The sequence below is a fragment of the Tyto alba genome, unplaced genomic scaffold (genome assembly GCF_018691265.1).
Source record: "Tyto alba isolate M040663 unplaced genomic scaffold, T.alba_DEE_v4.0 Super-Scaffold_6, whole genome shotgun sequence".
Taxonomy (NCBI): Eukaryota; Metazoa; Chordata; class Aves; order Strigiformes; family Tytonidae; genus Tyto; species Tyto alba.
In genome coordinates this window covers 27,939,933-27,967,724 of record NW_024881327.1, presented here as the reverse complement: position 1 = coordinate 27,967,724, position 27,792 = coordinate 27,939,933, and the positions used below count along the sequence as shown (strand labels likewise).

The following is a 27,792-nucleotide window of genomic DNA, read 5'->3' as shown; positions in this document are numbered from 1 at the left end:
AATATTTGGAAAAAAATTGCTTTTACAACAAACCATGAGGTCTGAGAGCAGATGCTTTTATCAGCTGTAAGAAATCAATATGCAGTGCTTTCTGTCAATTCCTACTGAAAATGTGTAACTAAAATAAAATAACTTTTCACCACAGATTTGTTCAATTCATGTGATTGTAGCACACCTAAGGATTACTAATGTCCTTTCATCAGCTTGATTAATACATGGCTTCAAACACCAAATTGAAAGCTTCTCAAGTGAAAGTCATTTAAAAGTTAAACATTTCCAAACTTATTTTTCTTTAAAAACACAAGGAAACCACTCTCACTGGGCAGACAAAAAAAAAAAAAAAAAAAAAAACCACAACTGTTTTAAAAATATATTCTCTTACTTTGTCCATTTACAGAAGGGCACAAAGTCTCACTGACTTTCCATGAAATTCACTTCTCAATTACAGGTGGCACTGGTAATTCAGTTTTTTCCTAACAGGTTTACAGGTGGAAAAGGTACAAATGGAAGAGGTCAGGATGCATTTTAACCTCATCAATTTACCAAGCATTTTCTTCTAGCTTGTACTGGAGAGCCAGAATGCGGACACAAGAGGACATATGTCCTCGTCCCCAGTGGAATGAAGAGAGTTAATAATAAAGCTCTGCTGGTCTTTCTTTCATGATCTAGCACATTAAAATGAAGCATCTCTGTCCACCTGCAGATAGAGAGAGGGGAAGGTGCAAACAAAAGGGCACTTTTATTTCATAGGAGAGGGATCCTCAGTCATCAGATTTGACTTCTTTATACTGCAAACCATCAGAGATCACCCAAGCGCTCTGTAACAGTCCTAAAATCTTAGAGGATTTTTCAAATCTCAGAAATCTAAAACTCGAACAGCCACACAGAAACAAGGTATCATTAACATCCTTGCCAGCTACAATGACAGGCAAGATACATTTCCTAAATATCCTAAGATACCTTTTCCCTGCCAATCTCACTTGGGAGAAAATTCACCCAGATTCCAAATCCGATTATGGGTGTGACCCTGAGCCTGACAGCAAGACAATGAGGCTGCACAAAGGATTTTCTGTACAACCACGGAGCACAAAGTCACTTGATCACCATCCTGTCCCCAGCATGCTTGACAGAAAGTTTAAACAGACTCTGCAAACCAATCTATTTCCTGGGGGGAAAAAAGAATAAGTGCTTCCTGAGCTGCAAATGTTTTTAGTATCTGCAGGGCTCATAAAGGAAGGGGGGCAACATAAGTACTCATATCCACAGACTGAAAAATCAGAGTAAAAGAAGTATATAATGCCTGTGTGTACATATACATATATATAACATATTTTACATATGCCACATCTCATAAATAGATGTTCTCTTCCTTTAATTTTGCAACCCTATTTATTTACATAACAGCAATGCCACTGCTAGACTAGAACACAAGGAGGTGGATCAAAGTGTAATTTGCCTCATTGCTCAAGCAATGCTGAATCCACTATTTTTTTCCACATATTAGTAGGAAATGTTTAATTCTCCTTAGTGCTAGGGAATCTTGGTTTGTTCTGAGGTTCAAGTCTTTGACTCCAACTTTCAGCACTGCCTAGCCATGTTTCAAACCTCTTCTTCAGACGCAAGTACCTACACACAGTGATTAAGGTCACCTCTGAAACTTGCCTTCAGCATGCTGAATAGTTCATACCACTTACTGCAAATGCAATCCACAGATAATCTGTTCATCTTTAACTTCTAAACTTGCTCCATTGTTTCCATATCTGTCTTGAAATGTGGACACCAGAACTGGAAATTTCTGTAAGTGTTATCAGTGCTGCTTCAACATTTCCAGATTTATACTTGTGTTCTTTTTCAAAAGGGGACTTATACCAGGGCAATGCTCAGGGGGTGCATAGCTAAGATCTTATACAACACAAACTATTTAAGTTTTCCCTTAAATCACTGCTTGATTATGCAGAATTGCTCACCTTGAAACATAACAGACAGGCATCCTCTCCCCCACCTCTTTTTTTTTCCCCCTCTCAAATTTTGTATCTCCAGTTTTACTGAAGGAGCTGACTACTCTGCAGATACAGTCTCTCACTTTCCAACAGCTTTTGTGTCATCTGCCAACTTTACTAAAAAATTTCTTTGCTGAAATAATTCAAAATATCATTATTCTTCATCAAGACTTTCCTATGAGACCCCACTATAGACGGTGCAACCACTGATATTTCCTTATTAACAACTAAATTTTGAGATCTGTCAGCGAGCCAGTTTTGAATCAGGGCTGTGTCAATTTTATTAAATTCCAGCTTGCAGCAAGCAGTACTTGATCTGCCACAAGGGCTCTCCTGTAATGTGCCACGGAGTTCAATTTGCCTTTTCCATACTGCTCTGAGTAAGATTATTAAAGATATTAAGAGCCAGTGAAGAGTCTGAAAATCTGCCTCTGTTGAAATTATTTTAATTGACCCAAATGATCCAGAGGAAGAGATCCAATTCAAGAAGACTGGAAGAGGCTGTTTTGTCACCTTAGTGCTGTATGATACAGAGTAAAGTACTTCTGTGAATTAGAAGAAAGAATTAATTCTTCTCATGTTCTTAAACTAGAAGTGATATGAGTCCATGAAAATGACAAATGCTGACGGAAAATACATTCTTGATACTAATTTAACATCCATATAATTACTACTGTTCATTTACTCTCCACAAAGAGCTAAGAGTGAAAGATGGTTTGAGCATATTTTTCTGCTGTAAATGCTTCTTATTTTACTTCAAAAATTTGGTATCGGCCTTGAAAACACTACTAGTAGGAAGAAAGCTATTTAACACACACTGAATGAAGTGCAAAACAGCACTGTAAACTTACAGAAGCTTCTAAGGAAGGGGAGAATGAGCTTGCACACTTTAAATATTTACACTGAAAGACAGTACAAGCCATGATAAATTAAAGTAAGAAGGTGAGAGGACAGCAGATTGCATACTCAACAGAGAGAGAGAGAGAGAGAGAAGAGCACCAAGGGGAAGCTGCCCCCAAGGGATAGTTTATCAGCTCCTAACGCAGCTGAAGCACACAGGGAACCTGTTTGCTAAACCTGATCTACAGATCTACTCACACGCTCTGATTTCCTGCTTTGACACCTTTTCTTCACTATGTTAAATTTCTCTTCTGGTTTAAAAGTTTCAACTGGTATTGAGCATCATCTAACACAAGCTAAGGACAGGCTTGTTCCAGTAAATAAATATAGGTGACTCTTGTGCCTGGAATTCAAGAGCAAGAATGAACTTCGGACAAGTAACAAGACCTGGAAAGAAGTCTCTCTCAGCAGACATGGACCATTACACCTCTAGTAACGGATGATGCTATATAACACCCAGATTGTGGTGGGTTGACCCTGACTGGATGCCAGGTACCCACCAAAGCTGCTCTATCACTCTTCTCCTCAGCTGGACAGGAGAGATAAAATATAACAAAAGGTTCGTGGGTTGAGGTAAGGACAGGGAGATCACTCAGCAATTACTGTCATGGTCCAAACAGACTCAAGTTGGAGAAAATTAGTTTAATTTATTGCCAGTTAAATCAGAGTAGGGTAATGAGAAAATAAAAATTAAAACACCTTCCCCCCACCTGTCTGTTCTTCCCAGGCTTAACTTGACATGAATTCTCTACCTCCTCCCTCTCTGGCAGCACAAGGAGACAGGGAATAGGGGTTGTGGTCAGTTCATCACTGTCTGTTTCTGCTCTTCCTTCCTCCTCACACTAATTCCCTGTTCCAGTGTGGGATCCTTTCCATGGGAGACAGGTCTCCATGAACTTCTCCAATGTGAGTCTTCCCCACATGTTACAGTTCTTCTCGAACTGCTCCAGTGTGGGTCCCTCCCACAGGCTGCAGTCCTTCGGGAACAGACTGCTCCAGCGTCGGTCCCCCACAGGGTCACAAGTCCTGCCAGCAAATCTGCTCCAGCATGGGATCCTCTCTCCACGGGTCCACAGGTCCTGCCAGGAGCCCTCTCCTGTGTGGGCTTCCCATGAGGTCACAGACATCTCTGGGCATTCACCTGCCCCAGCGTGGGGTCCTCCACTGGCTGCAGGTGGGTATCTGCTCCACCATGGACCTCCGTGGGTGCAGGGCACAGCCTGCCTCAGCATGGTCTTCACCGGGGGCTGCAGGGGAAACTCTGCTCTGGTGCCTGGAGCACCTCCTGCTCCTCCTTCTTCACTGACCTTGGTGTCTGAAGAGTTGTTTCTCCCACAAATTCTCACTCTTCTCTCCAGATGCAGTTGCCGTTGTGCAGGGTATTTTTCCCTTCTTAAATGTGTTATCCCAGAGGTGCTACCACTGTCACCGATGAGCTCGGCCTCGGCCAGCGCCAGGTCCATCTCTGAGCCGGCTGGCACTGGCTCTATGGGACATGGGGGAAGCTTCTAGCAGCTTCTCACAGAAGCCGCCTCTGTAGTCCCTCCCACTACCAAAATCTTGCCACACAAACCAAATACACAGGCATATTCTGAACTCCAGTTTGAGTTCAAAATCTGTATTTTGAAAAATGCTTACTCCCAATTAGAAAAATCATTGCAATAAAAATCTAGCTCAGTCATTGACAAATTATTTTAGTAATTGCTCTTGCTATCAAAAGTACCTCTTTTTTAACCTGTATTTATCTAGGCCAAATTTTCAGGTTTTGATATTTGAAATATCTCTGCCTGCTACACTGAAGAGCTCTCCTTATCAGTTCTTATCAGTTTATAAACCCCCATCTCCTGACAGAAATTATCGTTATTGTAAAAGTGAAGAATATTGCATTTTTTATTGCTTAGTATTGCTCCATTTTCATTACTCAAATCCTCAGCATTACCTAAGTGTGTTAGTCCACCTAAATTCACTAACCAGTTCCTGTAGTTCACCACAACTCCCCATTCTGGAATGAAGGTCTAACATGTATCACCTTTTTTTCATTATTACTTATCATGCTATTTAACTTAAACGAAGACCACTTTTGACAATTTCATCCAGGCTTACTTTCTTTGAACATGTTTTCTATAACTCCTCATTAATTGACTAAAGAAGTGCCTCTTCTTGGTGTTAAAGCAGCTATTCAGCAAGTAAATTAGGCAACTACCATATTCAGAAATAACAGAGGCCTTCAGTTTGTAATAATTTCTAGTGGAATAATACAATTCTCACAACCAGTTATCTAAGAGTATTACTTATATCTATATTGAAAATTCGACCTCAAGTATCTACAGCAGGCTTCCAGCTCCATCTTTGAAGAATTTTTTCAAAGTGATTTTGATGAAAGCAGAGCCCTGTTCTCCACTTCTTTTACCTTTTTATTTAAAAGAAACTCTTTAGGAAATACCCCTACCACACTACTTTTATTATTTCCATCATTTTCTATGCAGTGCACACATCCAGTGCCTGTAACATTCACTGCATATGCTCTTCTACATATTGCTCTTGTATTTCAATTTCCTTCAATTCTTGCACAAATATTCTTCATCTCCTAATACATACCTCTTTACCTTTTTTTTTATATATTTTCCTGCTTATTTGGGCTTACTACTTTTCTGCCTATATCATCCTTTCATCAATGCTACATTAAGAGCACCTGTTCAACAGAATATCCCCCTAATATCTTTACCTTTTCAGAATTAGTGCTTCTATTAGTGTCTTCAAAGTCCACTTTTTATTCATGTATTCTTTATATCTCTGAATTCATGACTTCTCACACTAGTGCACTGAGATGTGATTACTTACCCATGTCCTGCTTATAGGGCAATTACAACTATCCAAATTTCTCTAGGTATCTAATTTCTCTATGTCCATCAACAAACATCCTCACCATTCTTAAAAATCCTATCAGTGACAACTTTCCTCAATCTGTTGGTTGAAAGTACTCCATTAGAGTTGTAGATACGTGATGATTGTTCCCTATTTTTAATTAAGCTTTCTGACTGATCAGTTGTGTTTCACCCATATAACATACAACACTGGACATGAGACATAGCTGGAAAAAATGTGCTGTACATAGATAGGCTAATATTAATATATCGGTGTCCCTAAAGCTTGAGAGATGTAAAAGTGCACAGCCAAAATTCTTTCCTTTAAAAGGGAAGTTGAAAAATAACAACTAGCTTGATGCAGGACTTCAGTTAAAACAGTGTGGTTATAAAATGAAGTAGCCAAAAGGTAGAGTTACAGTGAGAATAATACTGCTTTATTAACATATCAACACTCCAAGGTTGCATCTGTAATTAAAGGGATTTATACTACAGGTAAGAGACTTCATCTGGTAACTACTATTACTTCATACTGAGCAGAAGGTACTTTAATACTAGTTCCTTTACGCTCCAAACACCTGAAGGTATATTACATAAATTGAGTTAAAGACTAGTAAGATTAATAAACATAGCAAATGGTAGCAGTTAAGAAATCACTACAAATCGTGGATATTTGAATGAAACAAACAGAAAATTAGAGAGTGTGGTTTTCTCCTATTAAATTTCAGTATTGCCTCTGACATTTCAATTTTCATTTTGCTCTCCTTTATCATCTCCCTGAACTAACTGCATGAAATCCCTTATCTCACTCTGAGATGCTGAAATTCTGTGTCAACATTAGGAAGAAAACAAAATTCTGCTCTGGTATTCAAATCCTAAAAGTCCAGGTTCAAAATAAAAAATGTTGCTATTGTAACTGAGCTTTGTAATTCAATAGTAAAAATGTTCTGTGGGATATTATTGCTTTGAAAGACAATTAGAATTCCAGTTCAATAACCTTGTTGTACAAGTAATGACATATACTCTGAAGATATGGAATCCGATACCAGATTTTATCCACATAATTGAAGCATACTAAGATGAATGCACTATAGCCTGATTTTGTTTTCTATCTGTAAAATAACTTGCTGCCATTCCCAAGCAGCTGGACAGAATGTGATACCTTCACCTGAAGCTGGAAATTTCATCTTATGTTGTCCAAAATTTCTGCCTTGTGGCAGAAGTCTGCAACTCCCCTTCCATCCAGTTGAGAGTCAGTCTCAACATTTGTTCTCCTGGCAACAAAGTGAATACTCCCAAATGTCTCCTGTTCTTATCACTCTCATCACATATTAATATAATTATTCATGAATGTTATGTGTTAATATATTGGATGGAGGCAGGTCCCAGATAGCGAACATCAGAATGGTACAGAAGTACTGCATCAAGACAGTGAAGAAAAGGAAAGGGAGCGTTTATATGAGAGAAGCTAGAACCAAGTGTCTTCTTTCAGGAACTCATATTTGGAATCCAAAAAGCTGTACGTTGAGTTACTCACAAAAAGGCAGAGTTCTTGCCCTATCAAGACTCAGTACATAACGAGAAAAGTGAAGGTAAGGATTATACCAAAATTCTTCCATGCCCATCTAAATCCATTTGACATGTCAAAATAAACTTCTGTTCCCCTATTTTCTCTCCACTTATTTCTAAGTTTTATGGGCAAAGAAGAGAAACAGAATTCTCTTTTCTTTCATCCCCACCTACCAGCTAATCATTGGAAAGAATCCTAGTGGAGACACTTTATTCCCTCATATTCCCCTCGTGTTGAAGCAAGTCTAGTGGAGTGCCATGAAGATGATCAGGAGGCTGGAGCACCTCTCCTATGAGAACAGGCTGAGAGAGTTGTGGTTGGTCAGCCTGGAGAATAGGAGGCTTCAGGAAGACCTTATAGCGACTTTCCACTGCCTAAAGGGGACCTACAAGAAAGCTGGAGAGGGACATTTTACAAGGGCTTGTAGTGAGAGAACAAGGGGTAGGTAATGCCTTTGAACTGAAAGAGGATAGATGTAAATTAGATATAAGGAAGAAATTCTTCATGGTGAGGGTGGTGAGGCACTGGCCCAGGGTGCCCAGAGAAGCTGTGGCTGCGCCCTCCCTGGCAGGGCTCAAGGCCAGGCTGGACGGGGCTTTGAGCAACCTGGTCTGGTGGAAGGTGTCCCTGCCCGTGGCTGGGGTTTGGAACTAGATGATCTTTAAGGTCCTTTCCAACCCAAAAGGGGTGATTCTATAATCCCTTTGTTGTCTGTTGCATCATGCATTCAGGGGAAAAAAAAAAAAAAAAAAGTAATTTATACATCTGTCACACAATGAGAATTAAAAGAAAATATGCTGGAGGACCTTTCTTGCCTAAACATTTGCACTAATTCGATTAAATTAATATGAAGGCAAAGACTTACAACAACCTTCATGAGATTCACATGTGATTATGACAGTGAGAGAAAAATTACCATTCAACATCTTCAGGGTAACAGCCAACAATAAAACAGAACTAAGAAATTTGGGGAAGAAAGGAATTTTTCAGAAGCTTTCAAAAGAAAATACTTAGTTTGAGATTACATCTCTCTGTTCTACATAAATGAAACAAGTCTAGATGGTTGTGTTGTTTATCATATAAGCAGCTTACAGACTTACATGACATTCCTTTGATAGGGAATGCCAAGTATTTAACAAATAATTATGTTCAGGAAACCAACTCAGAGGAAATAAATTATTTTTCCTTGTTCGATCCAGCATGCATGTGGTAGACAAGAGCTGGCAAGGTTTCATTTATTCCATGTTTTCAACACAAGACTCTTTCAAATATTTGCACTTAATAGTTATATACAATTTGATGCTTTGACTATTGAAAAACAAAATTGCCTTCCTCCTAGATGCAAAGTTTGATCTATAATAATGCATTCTTCCTTTTATATTGCTTTAAAAAAGATATAGTCCTAAATTATATTTTTAGATTCTTAGTAAGTTTTTCAAAATCTGAGCTAAGGAAAAAAGAGAACTGGGTTGAATTAAATTTAATCAAAATACACATTTACAATGCATTTTCTACAGTAAGAGTAAAAATACTACAAATAATTCTTTAATAAACTCCTACAGACTCAAGATCAAATTTTGACTCAAGATCAAACCAACTCATATATGGTTTATATCTACAATTCTGCCAGAAGATCAAAGTTAAATGAAGCAAACTATAATTGCCTTTTAATGATTTATTACAGATTGCCCACTGTGCCCAGAAAGCAATACTTTACATAAGAAAAAGAGATTGTAAATAGAACATAAATAATCTACTCTTCCATAGAACATTATTTTTACCAGTTCCAGAAAATCACTGCATTTTATTGCTGTTATATTTAACTTCTATGTTAAAATTTAAGAATTGCATTAAGTAGATTTTTTGCCGTCTTTGACAAAATGCACACCATCTCTGGCTCACATCTTCTATTTACTGAATTATTTTATGGGCTTACCCCCAATATCTGGTCGAAGCTTATTGTCATATCCTTGAAGTAAGGAGTCCAGTATGTGAGTTACATCCCCACCATGAATCTTTGGTGCAAGGACCCACGTTTTATTCACCGTTAGATCCTCATCATCCTCATCATCTGGTTTATCAGCTCTATGGTGAGTGAATAAAAAAAGCAAGGTTAGGGGAAAAAAAAACAAACAGTGAAACTAAATACACAAGAGATGAAGAGGAAAATGATAAAATACTGAACACTATTTAGAGTACTTTATAAAAATCCAAATGCATTCTGGTGCCACCAGAAAGAGGCAGGCCCTTATTTAAAACACCAACGTTTTTTTAAAGGCAGTAGAGAGTGTAAGCCAATAAACACGTCAAGAGGTGCCTTAACACATCATCCATACAGAAAAACTCAAACCATGAGTCAAACCCATAAAAGTAGAAGTAGGCATCCTCTTGCTGTCAGACTTTTGCTGTTTTAAAACATAAAATGTAATTCCCAAGCTTCTCCCTATGTGTATTTCATTTTAAAATCATGGTACAAATATTTCTAAGAGATGTTTAATCATAGTAATAGATATATCTTGGTGTGAAGAACATTAAAAGAATCTCCCTCCTAGTAGCCTCCGTTTTTGCTATGATATAAAAAAGTAAGACTCGTATACTTATTCAACTCCATTCAAATTTTAAGAAAGCAAACAAGCATTACTGCCATGTGCTATGACTAAACATATGCAGAAGCTGCAGTCGTGTCAATTATGTATTTGCATGTATATGTAGTATAGTTAAAATGCTATAACATTCCTTTCAGTTAAGACCATTTGTTAGCTACCTATTTTATCAAGATGAAACAAATGTACAAAGAAAACACTTAACATTCATTTGTTGCCTATCTTTTAAATAGGTAAGCAGCAATATATAGTTAATCACTAAGTAATTAGGAAAAAAATCTTAATACCATGGCTGCATCTGCAGATTCACTAAGATATCACCAAAAGGTCAAAGTATGCCTGGAAGTAGTTTTCTTTCCATCTGAATCAAGTGAGTGTGGATTTAAGCATTCCTCCAGTGCTAAAGTTTGCAATCTGTATTACTCATCCAGCTTATTTCAGGGAACTGCTATGGGCTTCAAGTCAAACAAAGTGCATCAGACAGATAGTAGTAACTGACAGTCACACAATGTATCTTCACAAATGGACACTGACTAGCAATTATTACAGAACATATGCAATCCATATAAATCAGTTCCAGTGTTAACATTACCACAGATATTCCAGTAAAAGAAAGTAATTAAGTTACTGTCCTTGTACCAAATTGTATGGTACACCAAAACTACAAATGTTACTGCTATATTACTAGAAAGGGATTTAAAGGCTTCTAAATTACACAGACATATGCTGCCCCCAAAACTAAGAGTGGAATTTTTCAGTAAACTTCCTACAAGGATGAAGACCACCAGCATGTTCCACATGGAGATAACACCACGCCTTCAGGGGGAAAGGACAGAAGAAGTCAGGAAAGGACAGAGATGGAGTAGGCATGCCTGACTTTTATTGCACTCCTTTGTGGGAATGCACCAAAACTGTAGGTATTCTTAAGAACTTGTATCACCTCTCAGACTACACTAGCAAGTCTCACTTGCTATTAAGACTATCATGGCTGTGGAAACTGCTCAGTGGTTTTGGCATGCCTGTTTAATTTGGGAAGTGCAAGAGGGAGCTTGCCACAGCTCAGTATGCTCCCAGGGCATAAACAAAAGGCACTGCTTGGATATTGGGACTTTCATACCTAGCTTGCTGCAAACAAGTTGTAACAGTCTATTATAGCTGAAAGTACTATGCAATCTAAATACAAGGTTCACTGACAGCTTCCCCTGTAACAGTCTGAGAAGTGCTTTCATTCTTTTCAGTTGAAATGCACTGTAAAATACTGAATCTTTACTGCACTTCATAGACATTATAGAAATGTCAGATATTAAATATTTAACATTTCCCATTAGCAGGATCCCACTAATGGGAGCACTAAAAGAAGGAGGAAGCTAAGTTTTGTAAGTTTTGTAAATGTACCCTCTTTTCCCTCAAAGCTACCTATTGCCATCTCTTTCATGTTTCATTACAACACATCTTTTTTTTTTTTTTTTTTTTTAAGATACTTTTGGTCTGCTTGCACTTTATGTCATCTAATTACTATAAAAATTAGCTTACGGTTGCTAACAATGCAGAGGCAATCCCAGCCTTTCCACAGGGGCATTAAGATGATGAGGAGTAAAACTTAATTTACAAGCAGCCTCTCTAAGGAAAGAGACATGCCCACTACAAAACTGACCTTTTCTTCCTCTTTTTGTCTTCCATGCCACAAACACCAGAAAGTATAGTGAAACTACCAGAGCTCTGTACAGACCCATGGCACCTGACTCTCAGGCTAAGTCCAATTTTTTTCAGAGAATTTGAAGTGATGATGACACAATTTTGTCCTGCTTTAATGTTCTTTCCACATCTCAATTGACAACGGCATAGATTTAGCCAAAATGAAAAGTACAAAAGGTCACGCCATTCCCACCTAAACCCAAGAGGAGTTAAAACCATGATACCTCCACTTGCAGTCACTCAAATAACTTGACATTTTGAAGGGTTCTTAATTTTATTTATAGATTCACAGGACAACTCTTGTAGGAAGGAATTGTGAAAGGTCTCTAGTCTGGCCTCCTGCTAAAGCAGGGCCAGCTCTGAGGTCACAGCAGGTTGCCCAGGGCTTAATCAGGCTGGGTCTTGCAGACCTTCAAGGATGGAAACTGCACAACCTCTCTGAGCAACCTGCTCTCTAGTTCCTTCTTTTCCACTATCCTCTATATTTAAATAAACTTGAAATTAACAAGAAAAAAATACAAATTCAAATACATTTCAGATTTTCACTTTCTGTCTTGCTTGATTGGAGGACCTCTGCTCCTCCTCCAATTTTAAAACTCTGAACTACAAATAGGTGTACAGATGAGGGCACTGATAGTTTACAGAAAGTTATTAATAATGCAATTCCAAGGGGAGAGGAAAAAATCCATCCCAACATCTGACAGCTTTTCCAGCCACTACTAAGTAAATCAATTTAAGGAGGCACTTTTATTAGAAGCAACATTTCTTTACTTAGTGTCGGACAAGTCTTGGCTTAAAATGTGCATTTTCTACTATTGACACAGAACTATCTGGTTTTATCTAGAAAATATCATACACTGAAAAAAGTGCCAACTACTAGAAAATAAATACACTAGACTTTGATACCAGTACACTAGGTTAATGAGAGCTTGTGGCTCACTAATCCGTTAGATAAACCAGCAAATGAACCAACACAGAACAGAAATTAACATAACCAAACGTGGAGGAACCAGACTATCTCACTGTCCTTTCCAGAGATGATTGACTGTGGTTAATCCACCTTGCTACCAGAATACCATCTTTTCAATTCTTCTTTAAAATGTGCCCAAGACCACTCAGCATGCAATAAAGACTATAATGTCTCTGCAGTGCTGATGGCACTCAGCTCTACGCTTTTGATTCCTAAGCCATAGCCACTGACGTGCAGCTATAGGGCTGAGATAAGAAAGGAATGATGCTGGCTGGAAAAAGGAAGTGACCAGAATATGTAGAAAGTCTTCTGTATGCCCTCCAGTGAAGCAGAGCACACAATACCTGCCAACTTGAATTCTCAAACCAGATGTTTTGGGGGAGTCGCATAAAGTTCCCCCAACAGAGCACCTAAATACACAAAGGCAGCAAGATAGACACTGTGTACGTACTAATCTCTAGTAATCTGAATGACTGATCTTTGTCACACTAAATAAATTTGAACTACTCTGCTTCAAGGTAGAAACCCCTTCAGATTACACTGTCAGCAGGATCAGTTGAGATGGTGTTATCAGGATCTAACTGAGGTTGCTAGACCATGTTCTTTAAAGAAACAATCACTTTGGAGAACAAGATGGTTCAAAACTCTTGACCTTTTACCCAAGTTTCTGTGTGTCCCACATCACAAAGCCCAGCTTTTTCTCCAGGGTTTGGAATGGGGTAGAAGGAAAGACAGAAGACAGCAAATATCATTCCAAACCAGTAAATAAAATGTTAAATTCAGGTATGCTGTTCAAATATTTAGCAACAGCTAACTTGGGCTGAGCACCCCTTTACTTCTTTGCAGTCAAAATAAATCTAACAAACACATGAAGATTAATGTCCATTAACTCCATCCTCACTTTAACAATAGCACTTCCCCCTCTCTTTCACATTCCCAGGAAGAAAGGCAAACTTAATTAAAGAGAAAATCTTTTCCTTTCCAAGTTAATCTAAAGGTTATTTCACTATACACAGAACATAATGCTTGATCCTCTCTGCATTTACTGTAAAATATATTTTTTTCCAACATAGTTCACTCAGTAGGTCTTTTTCAGTATGTCCAGAAAGACAATGATTTAGAACAAAAATGTGACATCAAACCTTAAAACATTTATGTTCCATGTCACAATGTTATTTTACATCTATTATTGCAAGTGTTAATTCTGATTTTAATGATTTTATAAATAAGAAAGAGACCTCACTTCTTAACACACTTATTGTTACAACACTTCAGCTAGCCTCACACTCAACAGTAAACTGCATGTATACAGTTAAAAGTAATTAGGGAAAAAGTGCCCTAATTATGCTCTCTGTCCTTCAACTAATTGGAGACATTAGCATGACTAATAAATCCCTGAGCACAAGTGACTAATGACTAAATAAGTCTTTTCAACATCAAGCAACATGATCATCTTCAGACATTAATATCATAGGTCTTTGTTCTCCCTTAAATATGAGAAAAAACAATCAGATGAGCTTTAAGTTGCAATTAACACCTGTCAGGTTATGTAATGGACTGGAAAAAAATTGATATAGTGAGGGTGCTCCTACTGTTATTTGCATCATGCATATCGAAGTATTATACATATAGCATAGGTGGAAGTATTTAAACACAGTCAAGGATCAATTTAGTTGTCCATTTCCAGGCTCCTATTCTCACCCAACACACCCCAGTGTAACCAGTCCTCCAAGCAGGGTTGATTGAACCCACAGACTTCTGGAGAAGCAGCAGACTCGGGGCAGAGAATCTTCATTATCTCCACCATCACTTCATGCCTGTGCACAAGCAACTCAATCAAGCCCTCAGGGGCCATGATGTTTAAACAACCCTGCGCAGTGGCTTTGTCTGGAGATGAAGTGTTCCTTCTGTACCAGGAATATTCTGGTGATCATTTAATAAACAAATAAGAAGGAAAGTCAGTGTTTCAGATAGTTTCTATGCTAAAAGATCTGAAAGGAACATACCATTTTCCTTTATGCCTTACACATGCAAATGAAAACAGTAAGACTAGTTGTGTTAGTTCATTCAGCTGAGGGTCTTCTCCAACAGCAGCCAAAAAAGCAGTTGATTCTGGAGTTTTACCGATACAGGGGTAGGGCAAAGTGACACCTAAATCACGAAACATGCCTTAAAATAGCCGTTATTCACTGGCTGTGCTTCCCAGCATATAATATTTATGTCATTTGTCTAAGTATAATACAATTTAACCTTTATTTTCCAGTACTTTCAAAGAAAAACACTATTTCTCTCAAACTTCAGACAAAACGGCAACATTTCCTAAATTGTAAACATGGGACTTTACTTTGTTAGCAACAATACAGCTTCAGAGGATTGTCAAAATACTACATTTAATCAGACAATGCTTCACAGGAAATCAGTCGAGATAGACAAGATTTCCAGGGAAGGTTTCCAACTGATCAGACATATAACCAGACACTACCTTCAGTCCAGAACACAAAACACGATATATTTGTATGGGGTAGAGAGCTATATTTCATGGCTCCATCAATAAGAGTTAGAGCTAATCTGACCTAGCCAAATTCCACAAATGAAAAAAGACTTAAAGCACTGCTGAAAAATAAAACATGGTCACTGACACCCCAACATCTAGAGTCAGATGTTTTTACAGAGGCTGGTGACGTTTTTAATTCAGAAGCTAAAAAGGCAAGTACTTAGGCATGTGTCACGTGAATGACCAAGGCATGGGACCAGGAATAGATGAAAATCTGAACTGTAGAAAGATGGCAGATTTAAGCAGTGCCTGAGACAGAAGAAACTTCCTTAAAGAGAGAGCAAAATGCAACTTCAGCATGGTAGGAATGAGTAATTACTCTTATGTCAGCAATCTAAAATATGTATTTACATATTTCCTCGGATCTTCCTAGAATAAAACAAGGGCCTCAGACAGACTTGTAGTATCCTTCAGAAGATGAAAAAGGGTCGGGACTACTGCACATTACACAAATATTACTTCTTTTCAGTAGCAGCAAAAGCAGCAGGACCACATAGTCATGACTGCTAGAATTGGACACAATTACATTTTTCTTCAAAAGATCTTCTTGAAAGCTTACTTCCACTGCTAGCTGCCAGTAGAGGACAGTTTAAACGACTCTCAAGATTTATCTTCCAAACCTGATGGCTGACTTCATACTCATCAGTTCCATTACATTTCTGCAGAAATTAACTCTCTTTTGCATTTCATCATCATCATCTTCACTGATATGCTTTATTCATTGCAGAAAATTTCTGGGAAAATAAGCGTAACTGCAAGAAAAGCAATGCAGCTACTGAAAATATGTCTCCACAAAGCTTTACTTGCTCTTCTTAATCCCATGGGAAATGGAGTCACTGACATTGTATTCCTTCATCTTCGCCCTTCCTAAACTGGTTTAGACACTCTCTTAACAAAAATATCTTTTCGCTTCTCCCCACCCATTTAATCTCAGATGCTTTAATCAACCTATTTCCCTGCTCCTTCTGCCTTGCTAGACTTTGCCATATTCTTTTGTCTGTCAAAATGTATTTCTCTCTTGCATTGAAGTACGTTTTACTTATTCCCTACATCTTTTTTTCCAGTGTACCAACCACATACTGTTAGGTTGATTCTTCTTCTGGATACACATACTGTCTTGTGCTCTTCACCTTCATGTAGTTGTCTATTTATAATTCCCTGCTCTGTTTCCCCTTTCCCTTCTTCCTGAATTTTTACTGAAGGGATGAATCTGGGCCTTAAGCCTACAGTAAATTATCAGGGAAAAGTGTGGAAAAAATATAAGAAATTCTTATACAGAAAGAAACATTAGATTTTTAGGATAAGCTACATAAAGAAGTTCATTTAGTACTAAATAAGTAAAGCTTTGTTTAAAATAAAATAATAAAAAAAAATATCATAGCCCTAAAAGAATAAAAGCAGGTACCTCTGATGTTCATTCCCTGTAATGAAAAGTGTTGCCTACATATTTGAGTGTTTAGACTATCAAACTTGTGATATCTTAATACATATCACAAGCATCAGGTGATCAAGCTCTTTTGAGTCATCACAGCTTTGAAGCACATCTCTGAAAGATATGAAACATCTTCTCCCACACACAATAACTTCAGTACAATTAATTTTAGTCCCATCAAGACCTTCACTTAAAAAACATTATCACATTTCTTATAAAAAGATCTTCAATATCTCCGTGATACTAATATAACAAAAACTAATCTGAACAGAAATTACTGAACAATGCAACCAGACCTAACTGTGAACACTTAATAAAGGCACAACCTGACTGCAAAGAACATTTATAGAAATGTGATTTTTTAACATTAAGAACAGCTATTATTAAAGTTGTGCTCCAGAAGAACAATTTTGTTCTGAGATGCACATAAATTGCTATCCTCCAAGTCAACTTTCAGATAATGCTACATACTATTTGAAATTACACTGGTCAAGACTGTTATTAATTCAAATGTCTTTTAAAGATCTCCAAAAAATTATCATCTGGACTCAAAGTATCACAGATATTCTTTATCCATCAATCTTCTTATATAATACAGAGTTAATCTTCTCTCCTTGAAAGTTTATCTAAATATTTATATGCTCACACCAGTATAACTGCTGCCTCTACTCCTATCAAGTTGCAGTCCAGAAATCACTTGAAAATTTTCCTCACATCTGTCTATCCAAGTATAGGTAATTCTCTGTGCCAGTTCAGAGCTGCTGGATTCTCAGACATATTCATCTTGATTAGTATAGTGATGTCACTTTGATTACCTTACTAAAAATAGCCATTTACCTCCATATGTGGTCACAAAAGTATTCTTCCCAGTTTTGTAGACCTGATGGAGACAACTACCTCTAAAGCCTTCTCTTTTATGCTATACAATAGAGAACAAGAACCTTGTACAAGTAAGATATCAAACTATATTAAAAAACAAAACAAAACAAACAACAACAACAAAAAAAAAAAAAAAAACACCAAAAAAACCCAAACAAAACAACGAAACACAAAAACAAACAACCCCAAGCTGATTCCTGCTGTTTTCCACACACAGAATCATGGGATTTAGAAGCGATCTTGGGAAGTCAACTTCTACTCAAAGGAGGGCCAATACTGAATTCAGATCAGGATGCTTAGAGCTTAGTCCAGTCAGATCTCTGAAAATTCCACAGAGTTCCCACAACCTCACTGGATAACTTGTTCTAACTTTTAATTATCCTCACAGTGGATTTTTTTCTTTATACCTAGTTGGGATTCCCCCTGTTGCAACTCATCATCATTGTTCCTCACCCCCTTATCACACACCACTGCGAAGAGCCTACCTCTGTCTTCTTGGTCACCTCCCTAAAAGTGCTGGGGGCTGCTGTTGAGTCCCCCCAAAGCCGTATCTTCTCCAGGCTGAACAGCCCTCTCTTCACAGGACAAGCGCTCCTGCCTGACCTGCTCGGCAGCCCTCTGCTGAGCTCCCTCCATTTTAAACCCCAAACTGGATGAAGTATCTAGATGCGGTTTCGTAAGCGCTGAGCAGAGGGAGACAATCCCTCCCCTCGCCCCCCTGACTGTGCACCTGGTCACACAGACCAGGAGGCTGCTGGCCCTCTTTGCTGCCAAGGTACCATGCTGGCCACCAGGAACTCCAGGTCATTTTTGGCAGAGCTGCTCCCCAGCCAGCTCGTTCCCAGCCAGCTCATCCCCAGCCTGTCACGCTGAGGGGGGCTTCCCACCAAGATGCAGGACGTAGCATTCATCATTGATGAATTTCATAATGTTCCTGTCGACCCATTCCCTCAGCCTCTCCAGCTCCCTCCCAACAGCAGCCCTGCCCACAAACACATAAATTTGGTAAAAACAATCTTTCAACATGGAAAAAAAATAAATTGTCTTCAGGAAAGGTTATGCTAATATCCTGATTGCTTTGATATCTTGATATTCCTGATGCTCTGAACAGTTTTTGTTCCACCCCAGGCAAGAGAGGAAATATGACACACTTCTCACTTCTCTTTCCTCATATCAACTATTCCTCTTTCTGATCACAAACTTGCAGAATGTGTTGTGTGTTTTGTTTTGGCTTACAAAAACTGGGTAACTTATTGATCGTCACATATCTTAAAGCAGTTCTTTGCCTAGGAAAGTATTTGAAAGTACCCATTATCTTCAGTAAGTAGGTTCTTCCTTTTTTCTAGTATGAACATTTCTAATGATAGCTGAAAAATCAGTAGTAGCCCTTATGCCAATTGTATTTTAATCTTAGAGATCAAGAGCATTTTGTTGTCATAGAATTTTCAGACAAATATATATGCATCTTCCTGTACAAAATGTCTTCTAAAGAAAGCCTTCCAGCCATTCCATGCAAGAAAAAATAAAATTTTCAGGAAGATAAAGTAGGCCTTAGGATAATCTGTACTGCCTTGACTGAAACTGAAGTCTAAACCTACTAAAATTCTTAAGGAGATCTATCTCAGATAGATTTGAATGAAACCTAGAAATGTAAATTGGTAAGTCTTATCTTCTCAGTTCATCAGTTTTACCTTCTTTGTGGGTTTTGGCCAGACTATGCAATCAAATAATTAAAATGTAAACAGCCATATTCCACTGTCCATCCAGACCCAGCAGCAGGAAATAAATGAAGATTCAGAGAACAGAGGATAGAAAGATAACGATAGCAAATTATAGCGCCTAAGTTGATATGAGAAGCAAAAAATGGTATGAAATAGAGGACAAAATATCCCCAAATGGCTAAGGACGGACATGATGAAAAGGCATCACCTCTCTGGATATCTGAAACATGTACTAACCACAGCGGTATCAGATCTCCTGGGAGTTTCAGACTAGGATCATCACACAAAGACAGACACACATAAATCCATATGCCACATGTCAGCACCCTGTTCAAGAGACTGCAGATCTATCTACACTTGACTGATGAAAGGTTAATTAGCATCAAATTCAGAATGAACTGATATACTGTTGTTGGGTTAAGTGCCTTAATCCAAGAAATACTTTCCATAGAGGAACTAGACTTAAAACAAGACTAACATAAATGAATGCTGAGAACCATAACCTCAATAAAAAGCAGTTACCTTAATTAAGTGCTATTCCACAGTCACTATAATATTAATCAAATTGCAAAGTCAACTTTGTTAGATTTATACTTTAAAATGTCACCAGCATCTCAAGAAATATATAAAATGAGCTCTCCTCCATAAGTCATTTTCAGTCATTTAAGCTGCTCATATTTCACCATATTCATGTCAACGTTTATTCTAACCCAATTCATTGCGTATTTCCTGCTAAATCTTCAGGTAACTAGGAATCTACTACAGCCCTTCACAAAATCAAGCTTATTTGAAATACTTCCAAGCTCTGGTACACATGTGAACAGGTATCAGTCTCCTCCCACGGGTGACAGAGAAATATGTATACACTGAAGCAGCAACAGGAGACTTGCACTGAACCATAATTGTGGTATATAGGTAAACCTGGCTTAAAATCATAGAAATAATAGGAAAAAGTCATACAACTACAATAATTAGGCAATGACAACCTGTCCCCAAGAGAAATACAGTGAATGGGTTCTACTGAAATTTTAGCATAACTGTCATTAAGCAATAATAGACTAATCCAAAGGTCAATTAAATTAATGAATAATTGTACAAAGAGGTGAATATACTCTGTAAGGGCTAATGTAAATACCTAAACCATATAATAAAAAGTCTGCTGTCCCTCTGTCTCTACAAGCAAAATTACGTCTTCTCCATCGTAATTTACTGTGTATTAAGCGTAGCACGTATCTTTTACAATAGAAGTATTCCACCTCTTGTCAGATGGTGACTGAAATTAATGGGTTTTAAGAGTTATCCCCTGCTGGGTGCCACCTGCAGGCCATCGGTTGGATGGCCCTCACTGAGAAAGCAAGAACATAAGGTGCAGGTCCACAGTTTTACCTGAAGCAGGACTGATACAATCCATCCATATTCGTTTGCTGTATGCTGGTGAGATTAAGTATGTTTCTCTCCCAGGGAAAACAGTGAGGGTAATTTATTTTTAAAAAACATTCACATAATTTATTCTGCCATGTAAATATGGCATCGGACAATGAAGAAAAAAAACCTGTCATGACTTAATAGTGGCAGAGTTAGCTACCTAAATAATACTACAACTTTTTCCTAATATAAATGCCATCCAGTTGAACTTTATTCTGAAAGATAAATTGGACCATAATTTTACATTAATAAGACTTAATAATAATAAGACTTAATAATAATAAGACTTAATCCCTCGTGGCACATTGCTTTAAATAAGAAGAAAACCATATTAAATGAAAGGACTAACAATCTATTTAAGACCTCAAATTATTTAATCCAAAGGGGACGTATCTCATGTTACCTCAGATCTTTCCTATTCGCTATGTCTCTCTGTCTTCCTGAAAATAAGAAAAATAACTGCATATGAATTTAGAAACACAGAATTAGCCATTCACACCTTGACAGAGATGAACGCAGTGACACAGAAAAGGATTTGAAGATCAAGGCAGAAAGCAAAAAGAACATGAGGTACACCAGAGCAGTGCTGGAGCTAATCCTGGGATAGAGTATCTCAGAAGTATGAAGTAGTAGTAGGTAAATAATACTCTGTATCTGCCATTAATGAGGCTAATATTTATATAATCTACCCATTTTTGATGTCTGTTCTTCAAAGAAAAAATGGAAAGCGTTTACAAAATGGTTAAAGAAACAATTCACTATTTTCTGAAGAAATGTAAGTAGCTCAGTTTACTTATTTGAGAGGAAAACATAAGATGCTATCAAGTTGCCCCTTAAACTACATATACCAGGGGAATACTTCAAACAGTAGCTAGTATGACTGTAGAATGGGTGAATCCAATTCAATGGAAATTTCCACTCTGCGTAGAATATCTCCGATTGTGACACATTCGTATAAAACTTTTCTTTTGGATGAGATCATTCATCCTGCAACAACTGCTAGGCATATAACTGCATTGCAAATTGAAGAGGTTTCTCTGAGCAGATAATCATATAACATATCAAGAAAGACTAGGCTGGAAAGAGAAAGGCAACAGAATATTTTCTGCCCATTCCTTTAAGAATTTTCAGGATGCATTTGAGGTGCTCTGAGTTCTTGTTAAGGCAAAACTTGGCAGAGGCACACAGGGCAAGGAAGAGCTTTGATGACTGCTGTCCCTGTTGAAGTGCAGACAGCTGCAGATCATACTCCGCTCCTGAAGAGCAGCTGCGGCCATGGGTTTGCACCCCAACGTTGCCCTGCAGAGCCAGAGGAATGAACCAAGACATGGATTTCCCCATGAAGAGATGGATGTGGGATCCAGTGGCTGAGCCAGATGTGTCAGGTGGTACTGGGAAAAAAATCAGGCTTTTTTCGGCTAGCAGAAGGCAGGAGATCTACTGGCTGGAAGCCAGAGAAACCTCAGACTAGAAATACTGTACAATACTTCATCGAGTTCCTTCTCATCAAATCTTTATGCAGGGACTTAGAACAGCTGTACTGAAGCAACAGACCTGATTCAGAAGCCGGGGTAAATTCTCCAGTTTCGTTTACTCCTATATCAGACTGGATTATCCTACTGACTTGAAAATCCACCAATGAAAGAATATTTTAGAAACTATTTCTTTCCATCTTTGCCATATCACTGAGATTTCCCTCTTCTCTGAAGAAAGTTCTGTTCTGGTATACTCCTGATGACCTTTCTAGTCTCTTCAGCTACATCTACTAGTTCAGTGTTATTCCATGATTTACCATTTTAAGATTAGATATGTAGAATCAAGTTTTTACATAGGACAGTAGGCCACTGAACTCACCACACCATTTTCAGCCTTATTAAAAATGTTTTCATGTGTAAAAATGCAAAATCAGGACTTCCGTGTCATCTCTAGGTTAATTCAATTGCATCTGAATTACTCCTTACAAATTATTACCATTCAGAGAAATTGTTAAGAAATAAAAGTTAGTGTCACTGTCATCCACCACCCTTTGAAAGGTTCCTGTCAGTGTGCTACATACTGTCATTTATAATTATCACTTCTCTCTGCTGCTCTTTACCAAATAAATTATGATATTGTTATTTTACCTAAGTACTTGCTCAATTTAGCATGCAGTGCAAGAAAGGGCTATGTAGGTAATTTAAAAAGCCCTAGTACTCTTATCTCATAACTGGTACTACAAAAATGGCTCTTTGCCTATCTTGGGAGATGCTCACCTCTGTTTTTCTGTGAGTCCAACATGCATGACTTTTTTAGTATACATGATAGCACAAACCAAGGCAACTCACTTTCAAACAGTTCAGACAGCAGGTCCATTTATGTAGTCTTACCTACTAGCCACAGAAACCAAGTGTTTTACTTGACCCAGATTATTACAATTCCTCTCTTCAAAGAAAAAACACAGATTCCCCCGAACCCCCTGTAATTTACTCTGTGGCCAGATGTATGTATCCAGAAAAAAAAGTTCACCAAAGTCAACAAGTGGTCACGTGTAGCCTTTTCTATCCAGCACAGAAAGGCGTCAATTGGTAGCGAGGGTGCTCTTCTTTAACATCAGGCATATTTAACAAACAGAAAGTTAAAAGTAATTGAAAATGTAGTTCAATTTGCTATGAGAGCCTTTCTTTTAATGGCTAGTTTGAAGGTTTTCTTTAAATGCATTGTAAGAAAGTTGTGTGCAAAGAATATATGCATTTCACAATATTTATGTGTCGTTAAACTTTATACTAGCAAAAGAAAATATTATTAAACTTTTAATAAAATGAACCATATTTTAAACCAATGGGACTGCTAAATAACAAGTTCTTCACTGTCACATCATGAACAAAGCACATAAAAGTGAAGATAATAATGAATAAACATCATAGATGTTCAAATGAAACAGTAAATCACTATTACCAAGCATTGAGAAACCCATGTTGTTATAACATGCTTAACTCTGATCCAGGAATTTATATGAGAAGAAAACATAGGCCCTATTATGTATTTTCCTAAGAGATACTTGGAAATGGAAAAGAAAATATTAGTTGACATTTGCACCTGCTGACAGTTATATTTGAATGGAGCATTTATAATTGTTTTTTAGAACATCACGTTACAAAACTAAAGGGAAGATATGGCCAAAATTAAGTTAAGCTTACAATATACTGTTAGGGATGTTGACCAGTACATACCATTTAAAGCACTACAAATTAGAAGTAATGTTACAGTTACGCTGCACTTGTATGGTTAGAATTAAGGAAATAATATTAATTATATTGTCAGCTCTTATGCTCTCCCTATGAATTATCTATTTATTTGAGTTTAACAAGAATAATAGGCCTGCTGAACACTTAGGACTGCAGCGACTGCTGGGTAACTACTCTTTTCCTGCACGTACCTTATAGAAAGGCTCACAGCCCGATTGCTGCTACAGAGATGTCAGCTATTGACAAAAACAGTCCCTCGCAACTCTGACTCATAAGGTTACTTCAAGTGCATTGGCCATTCTGGCCTGTTTACACTACGTGTGCAGAACTGGGGGAAAACAACTGTTTTATGGGACAGAGTTCAACTTCAGTGAAGGAAGTTTGGTCTCATGTCACGCTACAGTTTTTGGGGCAGCACATTAAAAGGATAAACTCTTGGTTGGACTCAACTTCCAATGTCCTTGCTTAGGCTTTAGTTCCAGTTGTTACACCTGAAGCAACTTTACTCAGCACAAAGTACTTTGTGTACTGGAAGTGATGCAATTTGCAACTTTTTAAAAGTGTGTGTTGAAAAGGGGTTGGCTCCTGCAAGATGTTTTTTGAAAAACATCCATAATTGGTGCAACCTGGTTTGTTCTTGAGAAAAGTATTAGTTCTGTGTTTCAGTTTGAACTTCAAGGAGAAGCTTGGGCTGAAACTACAGAGAGGCATCCAAGGAAGCAGAAAAATAGTATTTCCATCCTACTTTGCAGCAGGCTGCTAAAGGGCACTAGAGCTCCCAAGCTCTTTACACACACCCTGAGCTGTAATGTACTACATATCACAGAATCAGGATCTGAAAAACAGGTCCATTTGTAGACACTCAAAAAAAAAAAAATGGAAAAAAGAAAAATCTCTCAACCACCATTTTCCCATGTAGTCTCTGAACGAAAGGCAAGCCTGAAAATAGTTGATTCAGATAGATGGATATTTATACCAAAGGTTCCATTTTATCTGAGATGTTCTAGGACACAAAATAAAATAATACATGTAAGTTACCTCTTTTTCTCACTTAACACTTCTTATCAACTTATTTATAAATGCTACTGTTAATGAGATGTATACATAATAATCCACACCTAGTCCTGTAATCACAACCACACTTTGAAAAACAAAAAAAAAATATAATTTTTTTTTTAGCTAGTCCTCCTCCTCCTTTGTAGCTAAGTCTTTGAACTGATAAATTAGCATGCATATTCTTTTCTCTCAAACCACTTGATAATTTCTTTCATACCTGAGGTACAATATGTTCGTTAAGAAACATTCTGAAGATGCACAGCTGCATTGGTATAATTTCCATCAATGCTTTTGAAAAATATTTCCATAATATACCAAGGTTTTAAAAGACACAGATTAGGAAAAGTATAGTCAGTGGTGTTTCTAACTAGGATAACACAGCAGTCTTCTGAAGATGAGAGATGAGCTGAGATCAACACACTTCACATAGATTGATAAACCATCGTTCATTATGGGGAAGGGGTCTAGAGTCCGACAGACTTAAAAGAATGTTTAATAGATTTCTTTTTTTTCTGCCAGCCTTTATGCTACATATTTGCTATATCCTCTTAGAATGATAATTTGGTCTACCATTAAAAAGAAGGACACACTAGGCAACAGACAAATACCCTCTCAGTACTGCTTTGTGATTTTTATGAGAGTATAACCTGTGGAATGGTTCACATTAGCTCTGAAGTACTAATGGAGTTGGAATGATCAGATCGCTTTTCGTTGTATCGTTATGGCTACTCATAACACATTTACACAGCACTACCAAACTGTTGTTTCTTCAGCGCCCTTCAGACCAATTTTATAACTCTCCCTTAAAACGCACGTTCCCAACTTCTGGGACTGGAGCAGCTGCCCGGCTCCGTCCCACGCGTGGGCCCAACCCCTCTCCCGTGGCCCGCAGGGGCGGAAGCCGGTGCCGCGCAGTGAGAAAGTACCGGCACCGGCACCGGGAGCGGGTGTCCCCCCGCCGCCCCCCCCCGTTACCACCCGCCGCTGGACCAGACTCTTCCGAGCCCGCCCCCGGCGCCGCAGCCGCCCCACGCCCCGACTCCAGCCTCCCCTCCCGGCACCGGCCGCCTGCCCCAGCCCCCGCCCCCGCCCCACGCCACGGCCCGGCCCCTGCGCGGGGGGCTGGAGGGGGGGGGACGCGCTTTTCCCAGCCCCGAGCTAAACCCCGGACTCGCCAACTCGCTCAGCGAACAAGTGGGATGCGGCTGAAGTTTTACTTTACCGGTGCCGGCTTCCCCCGCAGCCGCCCGCGGGAGCCGCCGCCTGAGCACCGGGACCTTTTCTTTTCTTTTTTTTTTTTTTTTTTTTTTTGATTTTTTTTTTTTTTTTTTAAGTTTCCCGGAGCGTAGCACCCCCCACACACCCCTTTCCCCTCCCCACGGCCGTCCGGCACCCCCCGAGCTCAGCCTGGGCGCGATGCGCAGGTAGCCGGGACCCGGAGGGAGGGTGCGGGCGGCCGTGGCCGTGGCCGGTGCCTGGGGAGGGGGGGGATCCCCCCCCGTACTCACCCGGTCCCCAGCCGCACGGTCAGCAGCAGCAGCAGCAGCCGGGCCCCGCGGCGGCGGCTCCAGCGGGGCGCGGGCCCCCCCCACGCATCCATGAGCGTGAAAGGCGCTCTCCCTTCCCCGAGTTTTCTCCGGAGAGGCTGGGGAATAACGACCCTGCCAATCCCACCGTCCCCCCCCTCCCCGGCACACGGCGGGCAGAGGGAGGGGAGGGGAAATGGGGAAAAAATAAAAAATAAAATAAAACACCCAAACAGGTAGGAACCCACTCTATAAGGACCGAGCAACTCGCCCAATAGGCTCATCAGGTTGCTCCATAAATTATCCTAAAAACTGCTGGGCGAATCAATGCCTAGCAGAGGAGGAGCCTCATTTACTAGAAGAGAAACATGCTTAGGAGAAAGGGTGTCATTGATTTGGTATTTTCTCCAAAGAGGGAAATAAAATAGATCTGCTACATATATAAAAATATGCATAATATCTAACATGTTAAATATATGTTTAAAGCTGCATATATATATATAAAAATCATTTTAAAAGCTACTCAGCGGCTTGCAATGTGAGAAGCAGCCCCTCGGCCCTGCCAAGCGGAGACCCTCAGCCGGGAGGAGAAGCGCCGGGGGATGTGCGCGGACACCCGCGGAGACTGCGCGGCCCCGCGTCCGGCACGACCGCGATTTTGGGGGCGGGGGGGGTGTGTGTGTGCGTGTGTGTGGAGGGATATGGAGGTGAGCGGCACCAGTCGTGGGGAAGGGGGTACCCTCCATCCTCTCCTCCGTCGCCAGGAGAAGGGGCCCAGCCCTCCAACCGCGGTGCCTAAAGACGTGCTGGACGCAGGCGGCATGATCGGCGCGGGAATTCCGCGCACCCAAGAAACGAGAGTCGCGCAAACCCGGAGGCTGCAGGCGGCTCTGCGCGGCCGCGGAGCGCCCCCGGGGGGGAAGGGGGAGGAAAGCGGGTGCTGCGCGGTGCTGCGCTATAAAATGCGCCGGGGCTTGCTACAACATGCAAAACGCGCTTTTTTTTTTTTTTTTTTTCATTTTGTTTTTCCCCCCGCCTTTTTTTTTTTTTTTTTTTTTTTTTCCCCCTCTCCTCCTCCTCTTCCCTTTTTGTCTCACCTCTGCTGCTCCCTCCTGCCTCTCTCGGGAAACCTACGGGAGAAAGTAGCCACCTGTCCCCCAAGAACATCCCCCGAAAACCCAAACCCGAGGCGGGAGAAGCAGCCGCGGTGGCGGTTCCGCGCTGTCACCCCTCTCCCCCGGCGGTGGGCACAGGCGGTTTACGTCCCGGAGGGACTAGCGCTTAAATAAAGCGTGTTTCTTTGCACGGCTTCAAGGTTGGATGGCTCCTGAATCCCTCCCAAAACCAAATCCCGGGCCGCGGAGATATCCCCG

At 39.5% G+C, this 27,792-nt stretch overlaps 1 protein-coding gene across 2 annotated transcripts in view; it reads right to left on the bottom strand.

The window, feature by feature from the left end:
- The window catches only part of GABRG1 (gamma-aminobutyric acid type A receptor subunit gamma1), a 59,771-nt gene extending 33,102 nt beyond the window's left edge, over positions 1-26,669 (bottom strand). Inside the window, exons 1-2 of one of the 2 annotated variants that reach the window (XM_032999231.2) lie at positions 26,402-26,669; positions 9,271-9,419 (exon numbers count right to left, since the gene is read on the bottom strand). In XM_032999231.2, coding sequence (XP_032855122.1) covers positions 9,271-9,419; positions 26,402-26,493 — 241 coding nt within the window. In that variant the 5' untranslated portion in view covers positions 26,494-26,669. Of the gene's footprint in view, positions 1-382; positions 584-9,270; positions 9,420-26,401 lie in introns of those variants that run through there. The other variant, XM_032999232.2, reaches the window with a different exon arrangement.
- Positions 26,670-27,792: the final 1,123 nt, after the last annotated feature.